The sequence below is a fragment of the Mauremys mutica genome, chromosome 6 (assembly GCF_020497125.1).
Source record: "Mauremys mutica isolate MM-2020 ecotype Southern chromosome 6, ASM2049712v1, whole genome shotgun sequence".
In the NCBI taxonomy this organism is placed as follows: domain Eukaryota; kingdom Metazoa; phylum Chordata; order Testudines; family Geoemydidae; genus Mauremys; species Mauremys mutica.
Window position 1 is genome coordinate 25,836,073 of NC_059077.1, and position 17,121 is coordinate 25,853,193.

Below are 17,121 nucleotides of genomic sequence, written 5' to 3' on the forward strand. Positions count from 1 at the left end.
CACTTTCCTGGATGGGACTACTTGCAGCAGCAAGCACTTCCTGGTAATGTTTATGGGACTGTAGTCTGTATGTTCTCTGGGGCTGACCCCATTTATTACAGGCCAAATAAAATAGTACTCCATATTGGCAGTCACCCTTGCTATACCCACAGCCCCTGAGGTGTGCTCAATTGCAGGGCTGTGATAGCTCCTGCCAGTGCATTTCACAGAACCAAGGATTCCAACACTGCAGTAGCATTTCTAGGAATTTTGCACTGAGAAGGGGAAGTTTAACTATGATCAGAGTAAAATATGTATTATGGTATCAAATCATATCTTGCTGAGAGTTAGAGTACCCAACCTATACAGCCCTAAACAGCCTTGTGTTGAGGGGTACATTGGTAAAGTTCAAAGGGTTAAAAAAAACAGCTAATAACTTTCCTGTGTGATTATTTTTTCTCCCAATCAAACAGAGTGTCAGGATCACGATCAAATGTGTTCATGAGGTTTAAGACTACCCTGAAGGATGGTCTGCTGATGTGGAGGGGAGACAGTCCCATGCGCCCTAATAGTGATTTCATTTCTTTAGGTCTCCAAGAAGGAGCATTAGTATTCAGGTAATTGGTAACTGGTTTAATTATTTACACAGTGTGCACAAATCACCACGCTATACGGTAACAACATGGAGCAAGGACCCCTGAGATTATAACTTCATGGTCTTGTGCACTGATAGAGTCCAAGTTTATTTGGTCCCTTGGGTAGGTGCCTGGGTGTTTGAAATGCACCCTGCTAGTTGGTTTTACATTTTTCCCCTTGTGTGCCAAGCACCAGATTGTTTTCAAATTCAAATATTCTTACTGCCAAAGAACAAAATCTAAAACCCAGGCGCGTCAGACAATACACACAAAGTTGTGTGCTCTCACAGGAAATTTTTTTAATTTTAAATGCTCAGATAGCTTTTGTGGGGCTTATTTCCGAGTGCTCTGGTGGGATATTGATTGGTGGAAGCCATGTCTTTCTGTGTTAGAATTTATTTTCAGATTAAGTAAGGCAAACAATGAACTAAAGCAGGTCATCTTTAAACATTATTATAGCTGTACATGCTGTTCACAAATGGAAAAGCTTTTTAAAAAAATTAATTGCTGTTAGACTAATGCCAAGCTACATTATCAACATTTTGGCTTTATCTGGTTGTGGCTGAATCTCATAGATACAAATACTAAGTTTCCCATGCCAAAGCTTATCTTGTAATGATTGATATAAAGGCGGTTTCCTGTGGTTAACCTTGCAAAAATCTTAGCTGTGTGTCAGTGTATGCAAAATGGGGAATTGAAAAAGTTCACAGGTTTCATTAAGACAGCCAGTGCTTCCAAATAATTAAATGAGTGTCCTACCCTCTGAGTCAGTCTTCTTTGGCCTGATTAATAGTTCACTATTTATACAGAGCAAAACAGCTTTAACAGGAGCTAATGAAAGCAACCCACCTCAGACTGTGCAATAGTCTGTTGTATGCTGTGTAGTTATAGCTCTGTTGGTCCCAGGATATTAGAGACAAGGTGGGTCAGGCAATGTCTTTTACTGGACCAGGTTCTGCTGGTGAGAAAGCTGGTCTCTCTCACCAACAGAAGTTGGTCCAATAAAAGAACCCTCACCCACCTTGTCTCTCCAATATCCTGCTTGGGATGTGGAAGACCTGGGTCCGTTCCCAGAGCAGTCATGTGGTATTACTATACTAGCAGAAAAACTCCTCCTGTCAGCATATGCTGCACCTACAGAACTCTGTCATTGTAGCTGTATTGTCAGAGCCTGCATACTGAGACAGAGACTTTGAAATGGAGGCGCTCCTGGTTCTTGGTCCTGTGCTCAGATCACTGGACCATGCCCCTTGCTAACATCATATGGCTCATGTTCCCCCAATACAAACGATCCCTTTGTGAATTTCAGGTAATTTGTTTTATTCGCTCCTATAACGTGGCCCTATTAAGCCAAAAGATTTGTAAGTTACTGATCCTTTTAGCCTTCTGTTTCTATGAAAAAACTGCCATACAGGAGCCCCCAATGTTATTGCTGATCTCATTTGCTGGCCTTGCAGTGCTGTGGAAACAGCACCCTCTGGCCTTTGGAGAGTAAAGAAGTATCATATTTCACCCTGCAGCCCCCTCCATCCAATAAAGGTGCAGCACTGATAGCCTTCAAAGGGAATCCCAGCCCTTTCCCAAGGATGCTGTCTGTAAGGTGGAGCTCAGATGGTCAAATCAAAGCTGGGGCCAAGGGGTGAGGCTCCCTGGACAGTGTGTTAGGGACTCCGGGTCCCATAAGAGAGGTAAACAACATCTATTTGTTTTTAACATTTTAGCTACAATCTGGGCAGTGGCATTGCTTCCATAATGGTGAATGGCTCTTTCAATGATGGCAGGTGGCACAGAGTAAAGGCAGTTCGGTAAGTCCAGCTTCATGTTATCAACAAAGTCTCACTTATCTAGGAACCATTTTGGAGATTGCACCAGAGAAGTGCCCTGATAAGAAACTTAAAACAGAAGAAAACTGTAAGGGCCAGATCCTCAGGCAGTGCAAAGCCTTGCATCTCCATTGACACTTAGGCACATTAGATGTCTTCAGGTCGGAAGGCCTGGTGAAATATATGCTCGAGTACTTAAGGAACTGGCTGAAGAGATCTCTCTTGAAGAACTCATGGAGGATGGGAGAGATACTAGAGGACTGGAAAAGGCATGGGCAGCAGGTATAATAGGCCAGGGGAGGCAGAGCCTTCCCTGGCGCTTGCTGCTGCCACCAGACCCCCAGTTGCAGGTTTGGCAGGGGGTTTTGCTTTATTATGTCCCATGCAGGTTCCAGGGCAGCCAAGGAGGCAGTATGTGCTATTCAGCTTCCCAGGTTCATCAATAATTTCCCTGGACTCCAGAGAGAAGCTGAATAGCAGACGCAGCCTCCTCAGCTGCCCCCTGAACTGCATGGGGCATATCAAAAGCTCAGGTTCTTCTTCGGGAAGAGACACTGTCATGCTGAAGCTTTTCCTGGGCAGTCTGGGGAGGGGCAGAGAAGGGAGGGGAGGTACGGTGTGGCTGCGGCTGGCCCAGGGCTCCTCCAGACAGATGGGGGGTTTGGGGCTCTTCCGGGCAGGTGCTTCAGCGAGCCCGGGGGCTCCTCTGGCCAAGGGAGGGGGTACTCAGGCCTCCAGCCAGCTTGAGGCTCCTCCAGCTCACGGGGGTGCTCGGGATGCCTCTGGGTGGATGGGGGGGCTCATTGCTCTGGCTGCAGGGGGTCTCGGGGCTCGGGCTGCAAGGGGGTGAGGGGCACAGATGGAAGGGGGGGAGCCAGGGGCTAGTCTCCCTGAAGGGGGATTCCACTTGCTACCCATGGGAAAAGGATAAATACAGTGCCTGTCTATAAAAAAGGAAAACAGGCAACCCAGGGAATAATAGGCATGGCTGCTTAACTTTGGTACCTGGAAAGATAATGGCGTAAATGATAATCAATTTATAAGGATCTAGAAGAAAATGAGGTGATAAGCAACTGTCCATATGGATCTGTAAAGAACAAATCATGTCAAATCAACCTAAGAACCTTCTTTGATGGTGTAACAAGCCTTGTGGAAGCAGTAGATGTGATATATCTTGATTTTAGTAAGGCTTTTGATACTGTTACATGACCTGCTCATAAATAAACTTGAGAAATATAGCCTAGATGAACCTACTATAAGGTGAGTGCACACAACTGGCTGGAAAACCATTCCCAGAGAGTAGTTATCAATGGTTCACAATCAAGCTGAAAGGGGTCTGGTTCTATTCAATATTAATATAAATGGTTTGGATAATGGCATAGAGAGTACACTTATAAAGTCTGTGGATGGTACCAAGCTGGGGGAAGTTGCTGGCTCTTTGGAGGACAGGATTAGAATTAAAAAATGATCATGACAAACAGTAGAAATGGTCTGAAATCAATAAAATGAAATTCAGTAAGGACATATGCGAAGTACTACACTTGGGAAGGAATAATCAATTACACAAGTGCAAAATGGGAAATGATGGCCGAGGAAGGAATACTGCAGAAAAAGAGCTGAGGGTAATAGTGGATCACAAACTAAATATAAGTTGACAATGTAATTGTGTTGCCAATAAAAGTGAAAATTATTTTGGGATGTATTAGCATGAGTGTTGTAAGCAAGACATGGGAAGTAACTCTTCCACTCTACTCAGCATTGGTAAGTTCTCAACTGGAGTATTGTGTCCAGTTCTGGGCGCCACATTTCTGGAAAGATGTGGACAAATTGGAGCAAGTCCAGAGGAGAGCAACAAAAATTATTAAAGGTCTAGAAAAGGTGACCTATGAGGAAAGATTGGGAAAAAATGGGTTTGTTTAGTCTGGAGGAGAGAAGACTGAGGGGACACATGATAAGTCTGCGGGTACTTTAAAGGTCATTATAAAGAAGAAGGTGATAAATTGTTCTTCTTAACCACGGAGGACAGGACAAGAAGTAATGAGCTTAAATTGCAGCAAAGGTGGTTTAGGTTAGATATTAGTAAAAACTTCCTAACTGTAAGCGTAGTTAAGCAATGGAACAAATTACCTAGGGAAACGGTGGAATTGCCATCATTGAGGCTTTTAGGAAACCTAAAAACAGACAGGTTACATAAACACCTGTCAGGGATGGTCTAGGTAATATTTAGTCCTGCCTCAATGCAGGCGACTGGACTAGATGATCCATTGGATCCCTTCCAGCTCAACATTTCTATAATTCTATGGCATGGAGCTCTGGCCCTAAACACTTAGCAACTTTGAACTCATGTGGCAGAAGAATTACAAACATTGTCATACTCGAGATAATCTAGGCAAAGATCACCTTCGTAGTCAGGCATAGCTCAAACCTGTCTGCCATAGTAGTGCATGGTTCATTATAGAGGCGTGTACTTAAATCCATACCACTCACTCGAAAGCTGTTTCATTTGATTCCATGTGTGTCTTATCTCAGATTGCCATTTGAGTTATTTGCGAGTGATATTTTGAACTTTCCAGATAAATAAAATTCTAATTGTGGGTTAATACCTGTGCTGTAGCATATCACTATTTTTCCAAAGTATTTAGAACAGCAGAAACAGTATGGCTTAGGCATTTTGGGAGGTACACTTAATGGGCGTTAAGTGCCCCATCTGCAAGATGGCAGCTTTGGTTAGCTATCTTGAAACGAGAGGCTGACAATAGCACATTTCATATGCTACTGATTTCAGTGAAAGCAAGATTAGGGTTGCCAGGTGTCTGGAGGCTCTGGTCAGCAGTGCTGCTTAAAGTCCAGTCAGCAGCACAGCGGGGCTAAGGCAGGCTCCGCGCTACTCCTGGAAGCAGCCAGCATCTCTCTGTGGCCCCCTAGGTGCAGGGGTGGCCAGGGAGGCTCAGTGGGCTGCCCCTGCCATGAGCACCAGCTCTGCAGCTCCCATTGGCCAGGCACAGCAGCCAAAGGAAGCTGCGGGAGCAGCGCTGTGAGTGCAGGCAGCATGCAGAGCCCCCTGGCCCTTCCACCTAGGAGCTGAGCATGCTGGCTGCTTCCAAGAGCTGGCTGAGGTAAACACCGCCCGGACGGAGCCCGAACCCCTTCCCGCACCCTAATTCTCTCCCAGAGCCCATACCCCTCACTCCCTCCAACCCAGCCCTGAGCCCCCTCCCACACCCAAACTCCCTTCTGGAGCCCGCACCCCAACCCCCTGTCCCAGCCCTGAGTCCTCTCCCAGAGCCCAAACCCCATGCCCCCTCCCATACCCCAACCCCCAGCCCCTTCCTGCACCACAAACCCCTCATCCCCAGCCCCAGCCCAGAGCCTGCACCCTCAGCCGGAGCCCTCACCCCCTCCCAACCCCCTGCTCCAACCCGGCGAAAGTGAGTGAGAGTGGGGGAGAGCAAGCGACAGAGGGAAGGGGAATGGAGTCAATGGGGGCACCGCTGGAGCAGGGCCTCGTGGCAGGGGGCGGGGCAAAGGTGTTCAATTTTGGGCGATTAGAAAGTTGGCATCCTTAAGCAGTAGCAGCCCATGAAATGGCATTTACAGCAACGTAATTATTATTATTAAACATTTATACTATGGAAGTGCCCAACAGCCCAGCTAGGAAGAGGATTCCTTTGAGTTTGCTGCTGTACAGCCTCTAGTACTAGGCAGTGGCTAAAGGTCTTACAATCAAGATGGAAAGGGGCTATTTATGGTTTAACTTTAGCCTGTTTTTTTCCGTTTATTCCCCCCCCCCTTTAAAAACAAAAATTCTGCTAATTGCCTTCTTTGGAGTTTTAAACAATTGGAATGTTTAAAAACCCATCTGAAAACTTTGCCCCTGTCCAGTTTCTGAATAATGTTACCCGCTGCCCTCTTACTTTGTATCATGTCATGTGATAAGGTTCTGTAGCTCCCCAGCCCCCTCAGCAAGGGGCCTGTACCCTAAGAGACGAGACACCCCACTTGGAGCCCTCTGGGGGCCATGCCAGAGTCCTGCACTGTTGATTTCCTAGCAGCAAAAGGGAAGCGGCGTTGTCCCCTCCCCACCCCCATCACTCTGGCAACCTTTCTCACTCAACCAATGGGAGGAGAAAGACAGCAGCACTCTCCAGTAGCTAATCAGAGGGCAGAAAACAACCAGGCAGACTGCAAGCAGTCTGTGACCCAGGGCAGAGCCCCAGATGCCTGGGAAAGCAGGATGGAGGCTATGAATAGCCTGGCTTTCCCACGTGGCACAGACCAGCTGCTGGGGAGCGGAGGGGAGAGAAGATCTCCCTGCAGCCTGCCAGCACAACATTGCCCAGCCCAGCAAATGCCCAGTCTGTAACCCCAGCCTGCAAAAAAAGCCTCAGCGAGAGACAATCCACTCCCTCCTGCCCCCAGCCTGTCAACAACAGCAGGAGACAGCCCATCTGTCCTGCCACCACCTGCAGCCTGCTTGCACTGCAGCCAGCCCACACCAGATCTGAGATTTTAGATCTGGAGACCTGGCTGGCTTACATCTGAAGCCAGGGGTTCCAAGCTTTAAAAACTCAGCACCATTCTAGAAGGCAATAGGCAGTAAGTCCCTCTCCAGCAATCCCCAGGGAGGACCTGCTTGCCTGCATCAGGTCCTGACCACTCAGCCAGAAAAGGAGCCTGAATGAGTACCCTGTATTATAGTTAGATACGTCGTTAGGGTTCAATCTTTCCCCATTAAGGCATGTGGCATCTGCACAATGACTTTCATCTACATGAATCAAGACCCTGCATTGCCAACTCCCAGTATAATAAAGTGTGTTTCTACCAGCACCACCTTACCGGCCTGCAGCATGTATCCTTGTGCACCACCTGGGAATCTGGTGGAGATGGGGACAGGTGGAACAGAGGGGGAGGGTCCACGCTGGCTCCCCACAGCTGCCTGCGCAGCTCTCCACAACCCGAGAGGGGAGCCTGGGGGGCAGGGACACAGGCCGGGGGCTGGTTGCTCCCCCCCCCCCCCCGGCAACAGGGCCAGATAGAGGGTCTGCCATTGCTCCCCACAGCTGTCTGCCTGTCTCTTATCATGGCTGGGCTGCAGCGCTGAGGCCCTCCCTCCCCCAGCCAGAGCCAGGTTGGGAAGAGCGGCACGGGCAATTGTAGGGAGCCTAGGGTTACCAACCCTCCCGGTTTTGCTGGGAGTCTCCTGGAATCAGGCCCTATCTCCCAGAGGCTCCTGCAGCCAAACGGGGAGATTTGGGGAGTTAACAGTCTGGCAGCAGAGTGGGGCTAAGGCAGGCTTCCTGCCTGCAGTCGTTCCACATCTCTCCCAGAAGTGGCCAGCACTGTCCCTGTGGCCCCAAGGGGAGGCCGGGGGTCTTCACATGCTGCCCCCAACCCGAGCACCGACTCCTCAGCTCCCATTGGGTGAGAACTGCAGCCAATGGGCATTGTGGGGGCAGTGCCTGCAGGCAGGGGCAGCACAAGGATCTTCCTAGCTCCCCCGCCACACACACACACCCCCTAGGCGCCGCTACCAGACGGATGTGCCGGTCGCTTTCAGGACCCACCCTAGGTAAGCGCCATCCCCCTCACCCCAACCCCCAGCCCAGAGCCCGCACCCAAATTCCCTCCCAGATCTTGACCCCTCACCACCTCCTGCACCCAAACTCCCTCCCAGAGCCCACTCCACCTCCAGAATCCCCTCTTGCACCCCACCCCCTTTCCCCAGCCCGGTGAAGGTGAGTGAGGGTGAGGGAGAGCGAGTGATGGAGGCAGGAGGACTGGAGTGAGCAGGGGTCTCAGATAAGGAGCGGGGATAAGGGTGTTTGGGTTTGGGCCATTAAACAGTTGGCAACTCTAGGGGAGCCTGGGTCCCTCCATCTGTCCTGGGTGCGGGGACCTGGGACACAGGGACGGGGCTACCTTTGTTTCCACCTCAGGCGGGGGCCCCCCGCCTCCCTCACTTTTGGGAGGGCTCCAGCACCCTTGCTCTGAGGCTAGTGGGGGGCTGTCCTGCAGGCAGGGATTCCGGGTGGCTAGAGCTAGTGCTCATGCCGCCCACCCACCCAGGAGTAGGGGGCTGTACTGCCCGCCCACCCAGCTCTCCAGGGTTGGGTGGGGTGTGCTCAGCTGCCTCCCGGGTGCTCCAGAGCTGGGAGAAGGGGAAGGAGAGGATGCTCTGGGCTCCGGTGGGGGGCAGGATGGGCAGAGGCTAGCCTACCCAAGCCTGCAGGTCAACCACCGCCCATTCCTGTAGTAAATCCTGTAATAAACTAATTAAAGATTTATTAACTAGGAAAAAGAGTTATTTACAGGTTAAAGCAAGTAAGTGTATATATAAAAAGTGCCAGAGCTGTAGCAATCTATCGGCACTGAATGGGCTTTCCCCAGGTCAGCCCTGGGGATCTCTGCTGTTTTGTTTCTTAACTCCAGGTCTTGTGAGAGTCCAAACAGAAAAGAGATGACAAATCTTTATGTCAACTATTTTTATTTCCCTCTTTCAGCACTTCAACCCCATAGGACAACTGCCCCAGCCATGCATGGAAACAGCCTTAACAAAGCTTTTGTCCCATGATGGTCCACTTAATTTTTGATACTCCTCCTGCATTTGGAGGGTGCGGGGTGTACTCTTCCCATCTGAGTTCACAAAGTTCAGAGCAGGCATTGTTACAATTATAAAACAAACATATTTTACCTGTACCATGGAATACAGATAAGTGAGATTAATGCATGCAGCAATTTACAAGCATTTCATAGGGTCTTAACACAATACATTTTTATAATACTCCTGGGGGAAATCTGGGCCAAATAATTAAAAAGTCTGCACGCAATATTTTAAAACTCTGCATATTTTATTTGTAAAAATAACACCATATAATCAGGCCAGTTTTAATTATTTTGGTAATTTATTTCAAAATACTTAGCAACTATGTCTGTAACAATAGAGAGACAAAAAATTCCTCCAGGAGTAGAGAATTAAGGAAACCTTTACAACAACCCAGTTCCTTTTCCCTTCCCCCTTACAATCCCCCCCACCCACCAGAGCCCAGCCAGGGGGCCAGACACTCATACCATCTACTAATCCCCCCCCTGCAGCGCCCAGCCAGGGGGCGCACCCCCCCACACACACAGCCCTGACTCACACACATACACCCTACCTCCCCCCCACCCGAACCCAGCTGCAGGACACTCTCCCAGCCCAGACACCCACCTGCACCCTCTGCCCCTACACCCTCCCCCAGCCCCACCATGCACCCCCCTCCCCCCGAGCCAGAGGAAAATACAGGCTGATGCTGGGTCCTGGGCTTGTACGGAGTTTCCTGCACACAGCCTCCTTCCTTCAGGGCATGCTGGGAACCCTCCAGCTCTCTCCTTCCGCCCCCCCGCCCCCAGCAGTGTTGTCTATTTGCCAGGTTCAGTGCCCCGTAGTGACGGCCAGCAGCTCGGCAGTCCGTTTCTGTGGGCAGAACAGGCAATGCTGCACATAATGTTAATTTCTGCACACATTCTGCAAAGAGCCTAGAATTCCCCAAGGAGAATTATAAGACAAATATCTGTTTTGAACAAAACTAACACACAGGTGAGCTGTTTGTCAGTTCTGAGTTAATACCTATGGCCTTGGCCAGAGCTGGCACTTGGTTTATACATCACAGGTATCGCTAATCAGCTTAATCATTTAATGCTTTTACTGACTGTATGTTTCTCTGTAATCAGATCCTTACATCATATTTATAGTTACTGTTTTCAATTTGTTTGCTTGCTTGAGTTTCAATTATTTGTGAATTCAAGTGTGGTAGCCACTGCCTTAATGTGGTTAGCCCCTTGTCTCACTGGAGGCCCCGCCAAGTAGCTTTATTCTTTAGCACACCAGGAAGAGGAGGGGAACGCCTACCAGCAGCACTGAAATGAGCTCAGGTGACAGAAACTTGGCCACTATCCAAAGACTGTGAGGTATCCCACTCCTACGTGTACATCATATACTATTCTGGTGCTGAGAGGAGGTTACAGTTATGTAGACCATAATCCGCAGCAACAGAGATATGTGGCCTATCTGTGAATATGGCAAAAATGCAATACATGCACATTGACACGATTAACAAAAACAGGATGCAAACAGATTCACAAGGCTCAAGCTGTAGAGGGAGTAGATACATTAAATTATCTGGACTTGTACATATGCAACCAAAACAACTGCTCCAAAGTGATTGGAAGATTAGGAATGGCTCGCTCAGCCATGGCCTCACATCTCAATATGTAGAAAGGTTCGATTGATGAAAAGTAATTTTTTTCATAGTGACTTATAGATGTAAATCATGGGAAATTAATGCTGCTGACAAGAGGAAATTAAAGCTTCTGAAAGATGGTGGAGCTTCTTGCCTACCTGCTGGACTGAAAAGAAGATGGATACTGATATTATCAATATTATTGGAAAGGAGCAGATCCTGCTGTTGAAAATCAGTTGGTGCAAACTTGTGTACTTTGGTCACATCAGGCTAGAGCTGGAAATAACCTTGAGAAAGATCTCATAGTAGGGGGTGATCAGCAATGAGATCGGTAGATTGTGAGCAACAGATCACAGGGAGCTCAGCTGCTGAGTGTGCAAAGCTAGCAGTGGCTCAAGAAGGCTTCCGAAAATTCTGCTGTGATGTCACCCATATTCCTTTCCTTTGTATTCCTTTCCTTTCCTCAGAATATTTGTTTTCAATTTTCTTCTTTCACCCCCCCAACAACCCGTAGAAACTCATTCCTTCTCTCCTGCCTCCTCTTAATACTTTCCACACCCAAATGACACTGTGGTGTTTCAATTGACTAGAATCTCATGGAACCTTCCCCAAATCAAGATCAGGTGTTCACAATAAAAGCACCGTGCTCAGTGAGGATGGGTCTAAGCTGTCCATGCTTGTGGAGGAGGAGCTGCTGCTGCTTGATTGTTTACAGTATGCAATGGAGGAATCAGGTGCTAGAGTAAACCCAAATTCTGGATTTCATTTTCCATTTCAGGGATGGGCAGTCTGGAAAGGTAACTGTGGATGATTACGGTGCTAGAACTGGTAAATCACCTGGCATGATGAGACAATTAAACATCAATGGAGATCTGTACGTAGGTAAGTGACCACCATTGTAGACTATACTGGCCTTCTGAGAACCCTGCATGCTAGTAGTTAAAGCAAGTAACTAGATGCTGAACTCTAATCTCCTTTTAACAGTTGACTCACTATGAGCGGTGGTGGAAGGGATTAGCTTCCCAATTTACTCTATCAGGCTCATCACAATTGTATTTTTGAGTGCCTAAGAAATGATATTTAAAAAGAAGGAAGAACCTCATTGAAAACCAGCTGCTGTATCAGAGCTGATGCTTCCTTTTATGTTAGAATAGGAATCTAGTACTGTTCTCCTCACACCTTCTATGGGCCATCTTAATTATCACTTCAAAAAGTTTTTTTTTTTTCCTCCTGCTAACGATAGCTCATCTCAATTGATTAGACTCTGCCTGTTGGTATGCATACTTCCACCTTTTCATGTTCTCTGTATGTATAAATATCTCCTGTCTGTGTGTTCCATTCTATGCATCCGAAGAAGTGAGCTTTAGCTCACGAAAGCTCATGCTAAAATAAATTTGTTAGTCTTTAAGGTGCCACAAGTACTCCTGTTTTTTTTAGTACTGTAGTGTGGTTTACATTTTTTAAAGTGGAAATAAGGAAGCACATGTTCTTCTACGAGTTTCTCATTCACTTAATCACACTCTGTCTCTCGTAGGTGGCATGAAGGAAATAGCACTACACACAAACCGACAGTACATGAGGGGTCTGGTAGGGTGCATCTCACACTTCACCCTGTCAACAGACTACCACATTTCACTAGTTGAAGATGCCACAGATGGGAAGAATATTAACACCTGTGGGACAAAGTGACAAGAGAAGACTCTCCACATGGAAGGACCATTGTGCGGATGTGTATGTCGCTGAGACCAAGATTACCGGTAAGGCCAATGCTTTGAGTTGGTCATGGAGGAAAGAACCAAACTGAAGGGAAATCATACAACGGGAGACCATTTCCCACTCTCCTCCTTTTGATGCTCTGTGACTAAACCAAACTGAGTATTTTGTGTACGAAAAGTCACATTTAACCATTAAATGTTTAGTGAACACTGAAGATCATACAACAATGCAAATTACCAAGTACAGTGTGACGTAATGCGTATTGTGATTCCATAGAGATTTTTTTACATATCCAACAGAACAGTATTGAAACATATTCTTTCCAGCTTACAATGGCACAATGACTATCATCCAACTAACATCTTTTCAGGCTCTGTATCTATGCATTCAAATTTCTATCCCAGAATAAGCTGATCTTCTTACCATTCACTGCAGTGTTCAAGGTTATGTTCCATCCTGTGTAAATAACAAAAACCTACATCTCCTGGTTTCAAAACAATGTTGTTTGCTGAAGAGGATAAATTCTTAATATTAAAGTCTACTTTTTTATTGCCAGCAGCAAAATCAACAATCCAATTTTGTAGAAGTAATTTTGTACTTGTATATTTTTATAGCTGCAGCAAAAGAACTGATTAATTAGTATAACTTTTAAAATTTAGGTGTAATACACTTAGCTCTTTGCACATTTTCCTAAAAGTAACAAAACAAACTGTGTTTTTAATTTGTTATATAAGGAAGTTTAATGTCTGTATTATACGGTGTCAGTGAAGATATTTGTGAATTATAACCAGTTTTAAATCTGACTTCTTTTTTGTAAATTTTGACAGTTAAAATTGTACATTCATGAAGCTTTCATGGCTTAAACAGATTAAAAAGGTATAAAATTCTCTTGCTACTGTGATATTTCACCATCAGTATTTATATATCTCATCTCACACAAAGATCAGACTGTGTAAGCAAGAGCACCTAGCAGAGTGCAGCCAACTTAAATAGTTCATTTTTCATGCATCAAATCAAAACCTATTCAACAGTATTTGTCAAACTGATGTTTATAGGATCAGCAGAACAGACAGAAAACGCTGCAGGGAGAGGGAATTTCAGAGTTTGGAGATTTGTCATTTTCATTTTTCTGTGTTCATATAAAGTAGAATAGTGAGCAGTGAACAAACCAACAAAAATATGAGACAACACATGTAATGGTGTGTCCCTTAAAGGCCACCATATCGTGGTAACTCAAGAACCCCAATGCTGCTGCCAGAATCAGTCAGTATTGCAGTCACAGTTATAGAATACTAGTCAGCTACTGGAGTTCTGCCAAGGAAATGGTGCTGGATCTATTGGACAGGAGAGAAAGATGGATGTAAATATTTCCAGAAGACAGTACACGGTATAGTGCACTGACAGGAGCACACTGACTCAGGTGGATTTCCGGCCTGGGTACCTGAACTTTTAATATAGGGCTAGGGCCGTTCAAAGACCTAGTGAACCAGAAGAGATAAGATAAAATAGAAAATTGTTCTGCTAAAATACTAGATTAGTTACATGAAGACATTTTGTAAGCCAATATACCCTTCAAGTAGTACTTCTTTAGAAGGTGATGTAGAAACAGGCATTTAAGCAGGTTTCTGCTGCATTTTATTGGGAACATGGAGATGGCAATTGGCTCTGAGCCTCCTATTCCTATACCTTAAATATATGGGACCATTTATTAAGAGTGACTCTGTGTAGTCTCTGTGAGGCACAGCTGTTTGGTAAGCACTACATGATGTTTTTATCATATTTACTTTTACTTTTTTTCATCTGGTTGCTTCCTCTCTCCTTTCAACTCTGTCACAAAATCTGAAGCCCAGTTGAAAGACCACCACCTGGCAGGAGATGACTATGTATTTTAAGAAAGTTTATTACAGAAAAGACCACCTCAGGACAAGGAGCTACATTGGTGGAACAGGAGCTGGTCTTTGAAAAGCGTGGGTTGGTTTTTAAGAAACTCCATGTTTTTAGTGTGGGAGGCCAATAGATGTACGCCACAAACCGACAAACACTCATAACTCAGATTGCCTCACTCGCTATGTGAGAACTCTAAGTTGCCAGCCTCACCCATCCAGCTGAGCAAATGAAGCATAATAAGTAACCCTGCTGCACTGGCAGATGCTGTGCGAACTGTAATACTTGGCTCCTTTAAAGCGGATTTCTTTTGGGCAGCTTTAATTTTAAAGACAGCCTCTCTCACCCCTTGAAGAACGGAGCTGAGAAACCAAAGGCCCCTTCACTGCAATGAGAGCTACCTACCACCACTAAAGCTTCCAGCTTTTCGACTTGTCTCACAGTCTTGTTGGAATTCCAGCTGCAGTGCAGTAGCAGTGACATGTTCAGCCCCATGGTGACTGGGGGAGAAGCTGCGTGGTGCTCCACACTGTCCCCTGTGCTTGCTTAAGGAGTGACACTGCCAGTCGAAAAGGAAGTAATGGCCTCCTTGGCTGGAAGTAAAGTGAGAGGAACAAACAGACTTTGAGAGTGGAATAAAAAGGGAGGATTATTTGGGATCTAACTTTCACTTCACAGGCTGGGAAAGAAGAAATGGTACCTTACAAAGCAGTCATTCTCCACAGGAAAACCTGACACATGCTCTGTCAACTTGTTGCACTGACACAGCTGTGCTCAGTACTCCTGGTTGAGTTAGTTTAAAAAAACAAACCAAAAAAACTATCCAGCACAGGTTACAAAACATGGTAGCTTTGTGTGGTGAGGGCAAGCTGTTAACACTCCCAGTTAACAAGAAACTGCAACTGCTGCAAGGTTTTCCTCCACAAAAATTCTGGGCACACTAGCAGCTCAAATACTTTTTCTTCCTTCAAGTTTTAGGACTTGACAATGTAATCAGCTTGCTCCATAAATAGCCTGGTATAATCAGTACAGCAGGGAAAGATTAACTGCTTTTTCATGACTGCTTTCAACCGCCCTTGGTTCACAGTAACACATTTCACTTGAATCTGAAATATAGGCAGACCTCGGACTTACAACACAATTGATTCCTGAAAATCACTTCTTAAGCTGAAAAGGGCGTAACTCGAATTTCCCATAGGAACAATGTTGGCTCGAGTGTCATAAAGTCGAAACTGACATCGTAAAGTCAAAACATGATGTCAATTTATAAACGTCGTAAGTACCGTTTGGTGTAACTCAAATGTTGTAAAGTGGAGGACTGCCTCCACTTTACACAGAATGATTGCAGAATATCATGTAATATTAACACAATCATAAATTAAATGCTACACTTCATATCTTTGGGGCCAGTGAAGTGTGTCTTCTTGAGCTTTAACATGGGGATAATACTTCGAGCATCTCCAGGTAGGGGGATCTGTCTACTTTCCAGCCCCTATATGCTATGCCAGGGGTGTAAAGGGGTCAGAACACAGTCCAGAATTGGCCCTATAGCTTGACAAATGCAGAGCACGTCCCTTGGGCCTAGATTCACAAAAAGACTTACATGCCTAAGGCCAATGTTTAGGAATCATGGTGGTTCTTAGAATTACCACTCCGCTGCTACCTAACCTGACAGGTGCTTAAATTTCCACCAGTGGGCACACACAACACCCCCGAAATTCCTGCCACTGCCCCACAGTTAATGAGCCACTTGGAGCCCTTGCTGACACATAAGCCATGGCAAGATTCTCAACATAGGCGTTCGCCTGTCTGTCTCACCAGCTGGGCCCAAGTCATGGAGGAGATTCTAAAGCACACTTAAAAGACATTTAAAAGAGGTGAAAATGTTTGTGGCTGTCTGGCAGGCGTGTTTAAGAACATAAGAATGGCCCTACTAGGTCAGAACGAGGGTCCATCTAGCCCAGTATCCTGTCGTCCGACAGTGGCCAATGCCAATGCATCATGCCGCAGAGGGAATGAACAGAACAGATAATCATCAAGTGATCCATCCCCTGTTGCTCATTCCCAGCTTCTGGCAAACAGAGGCTAGGGACACCATTCCTGCCCATCCTGGCTAATAGCCATTGAGGGACCTATCCTGAGTGAACTTATCTAGTTTATTTAACTATCCAATAGCCTGGTGGGAGAGTCAGGCTTAAGTCTCTTCTCCAATAAATCTTTATTTAAACCAAGTGGAATATCTCCAACAGAGAGCCCCACCCCCAGAAAGAACCTGGTGGTAGGGCATTCAACATAGTATGTGGGTTCAAGGCCCTCTTCCAAACCGGGCAGAGCACAGATTTGAAAACAGCTCTCCCACATCCCAGGTGAATGCCCTAACCCCCACATCCCCTCTCCGGATAGGGTTGAGTGACTTAGACACCTAAATCTGTGGGAGGGGGGCTGGGGGGGCATGGCTGAGATTTCCAAGTAGAGGGTGACACCTATTTCCAGATGCCTAAGCCCCAGCACCCTAAGCACTAGGTGCCCAGGGAGCTTGGCCCAAACCTCACTCCTCTCATCGTTCTAACATTCCACGTCTCTTGAACGTAATGCCCCACTGCAACCAGCAGACTGGCATCCTGCAGCTTTGTGGCACTGACCCGGTCTTGCCTTAGTGGACGTTTCACACCAGTTCTTCTCCGCCCTAGCGCTAAGTACACAATAGTCCTTGACATGCACGAGTAGCCAAGAGCTAGACAAAGTAGATTGGTGACATCAGGAACACAGGCAAAGGCAGGGTCTTGCTCCTCCATAGATTTGCTACTCACCTGCCCTCCCAAAAGGCAAAAATCATTTCCCTTCTTAACAGACCCTCCTGGGCAC

At 46.4% G+C, this 17,121-nt stretch overlaps 1 protein-coding gene across 4 annotated transcripts in view; it reads left to right on the forward strand.

Moving 5' to 3' along the window:
* The window catches only part of EGFLAM (EGF like, fibronectin type III and laminin G domains), a 132,988-nt gene extending 119,541 nt beyond the window's left edge, over positions 1-13,447 (forward strand). For 3 of the 4 annotated variants that reach the window (XM_045020510.1, XM_045020512.1, XM_045020513.1), the window contains 4 exons: positions 453-596; positions 2,336-2,419; positions 11,435-11,538; positions 12,191-13,447. In XM_045020510.1, coding sequence (XP_044876445.1) covers positions 453-596; positions 2,336-2,419; positions 11,435-11,538; positions 12,191-12,345 — 487 coding nt within the window. In that variant the 3' untranslated portion in view covers positions 12,346-13,447. The remainder of the gene's footprint in view (positions 1-452; positions 597-2,335; positions 2,420-11,434; positions 11,539-12,190) is intronic. The other variant, XM_045020514.1, reaches the window with a different exon arrangement.
* Positions 13,448-17,121: the final 3,674 nt, after the last annotated feature.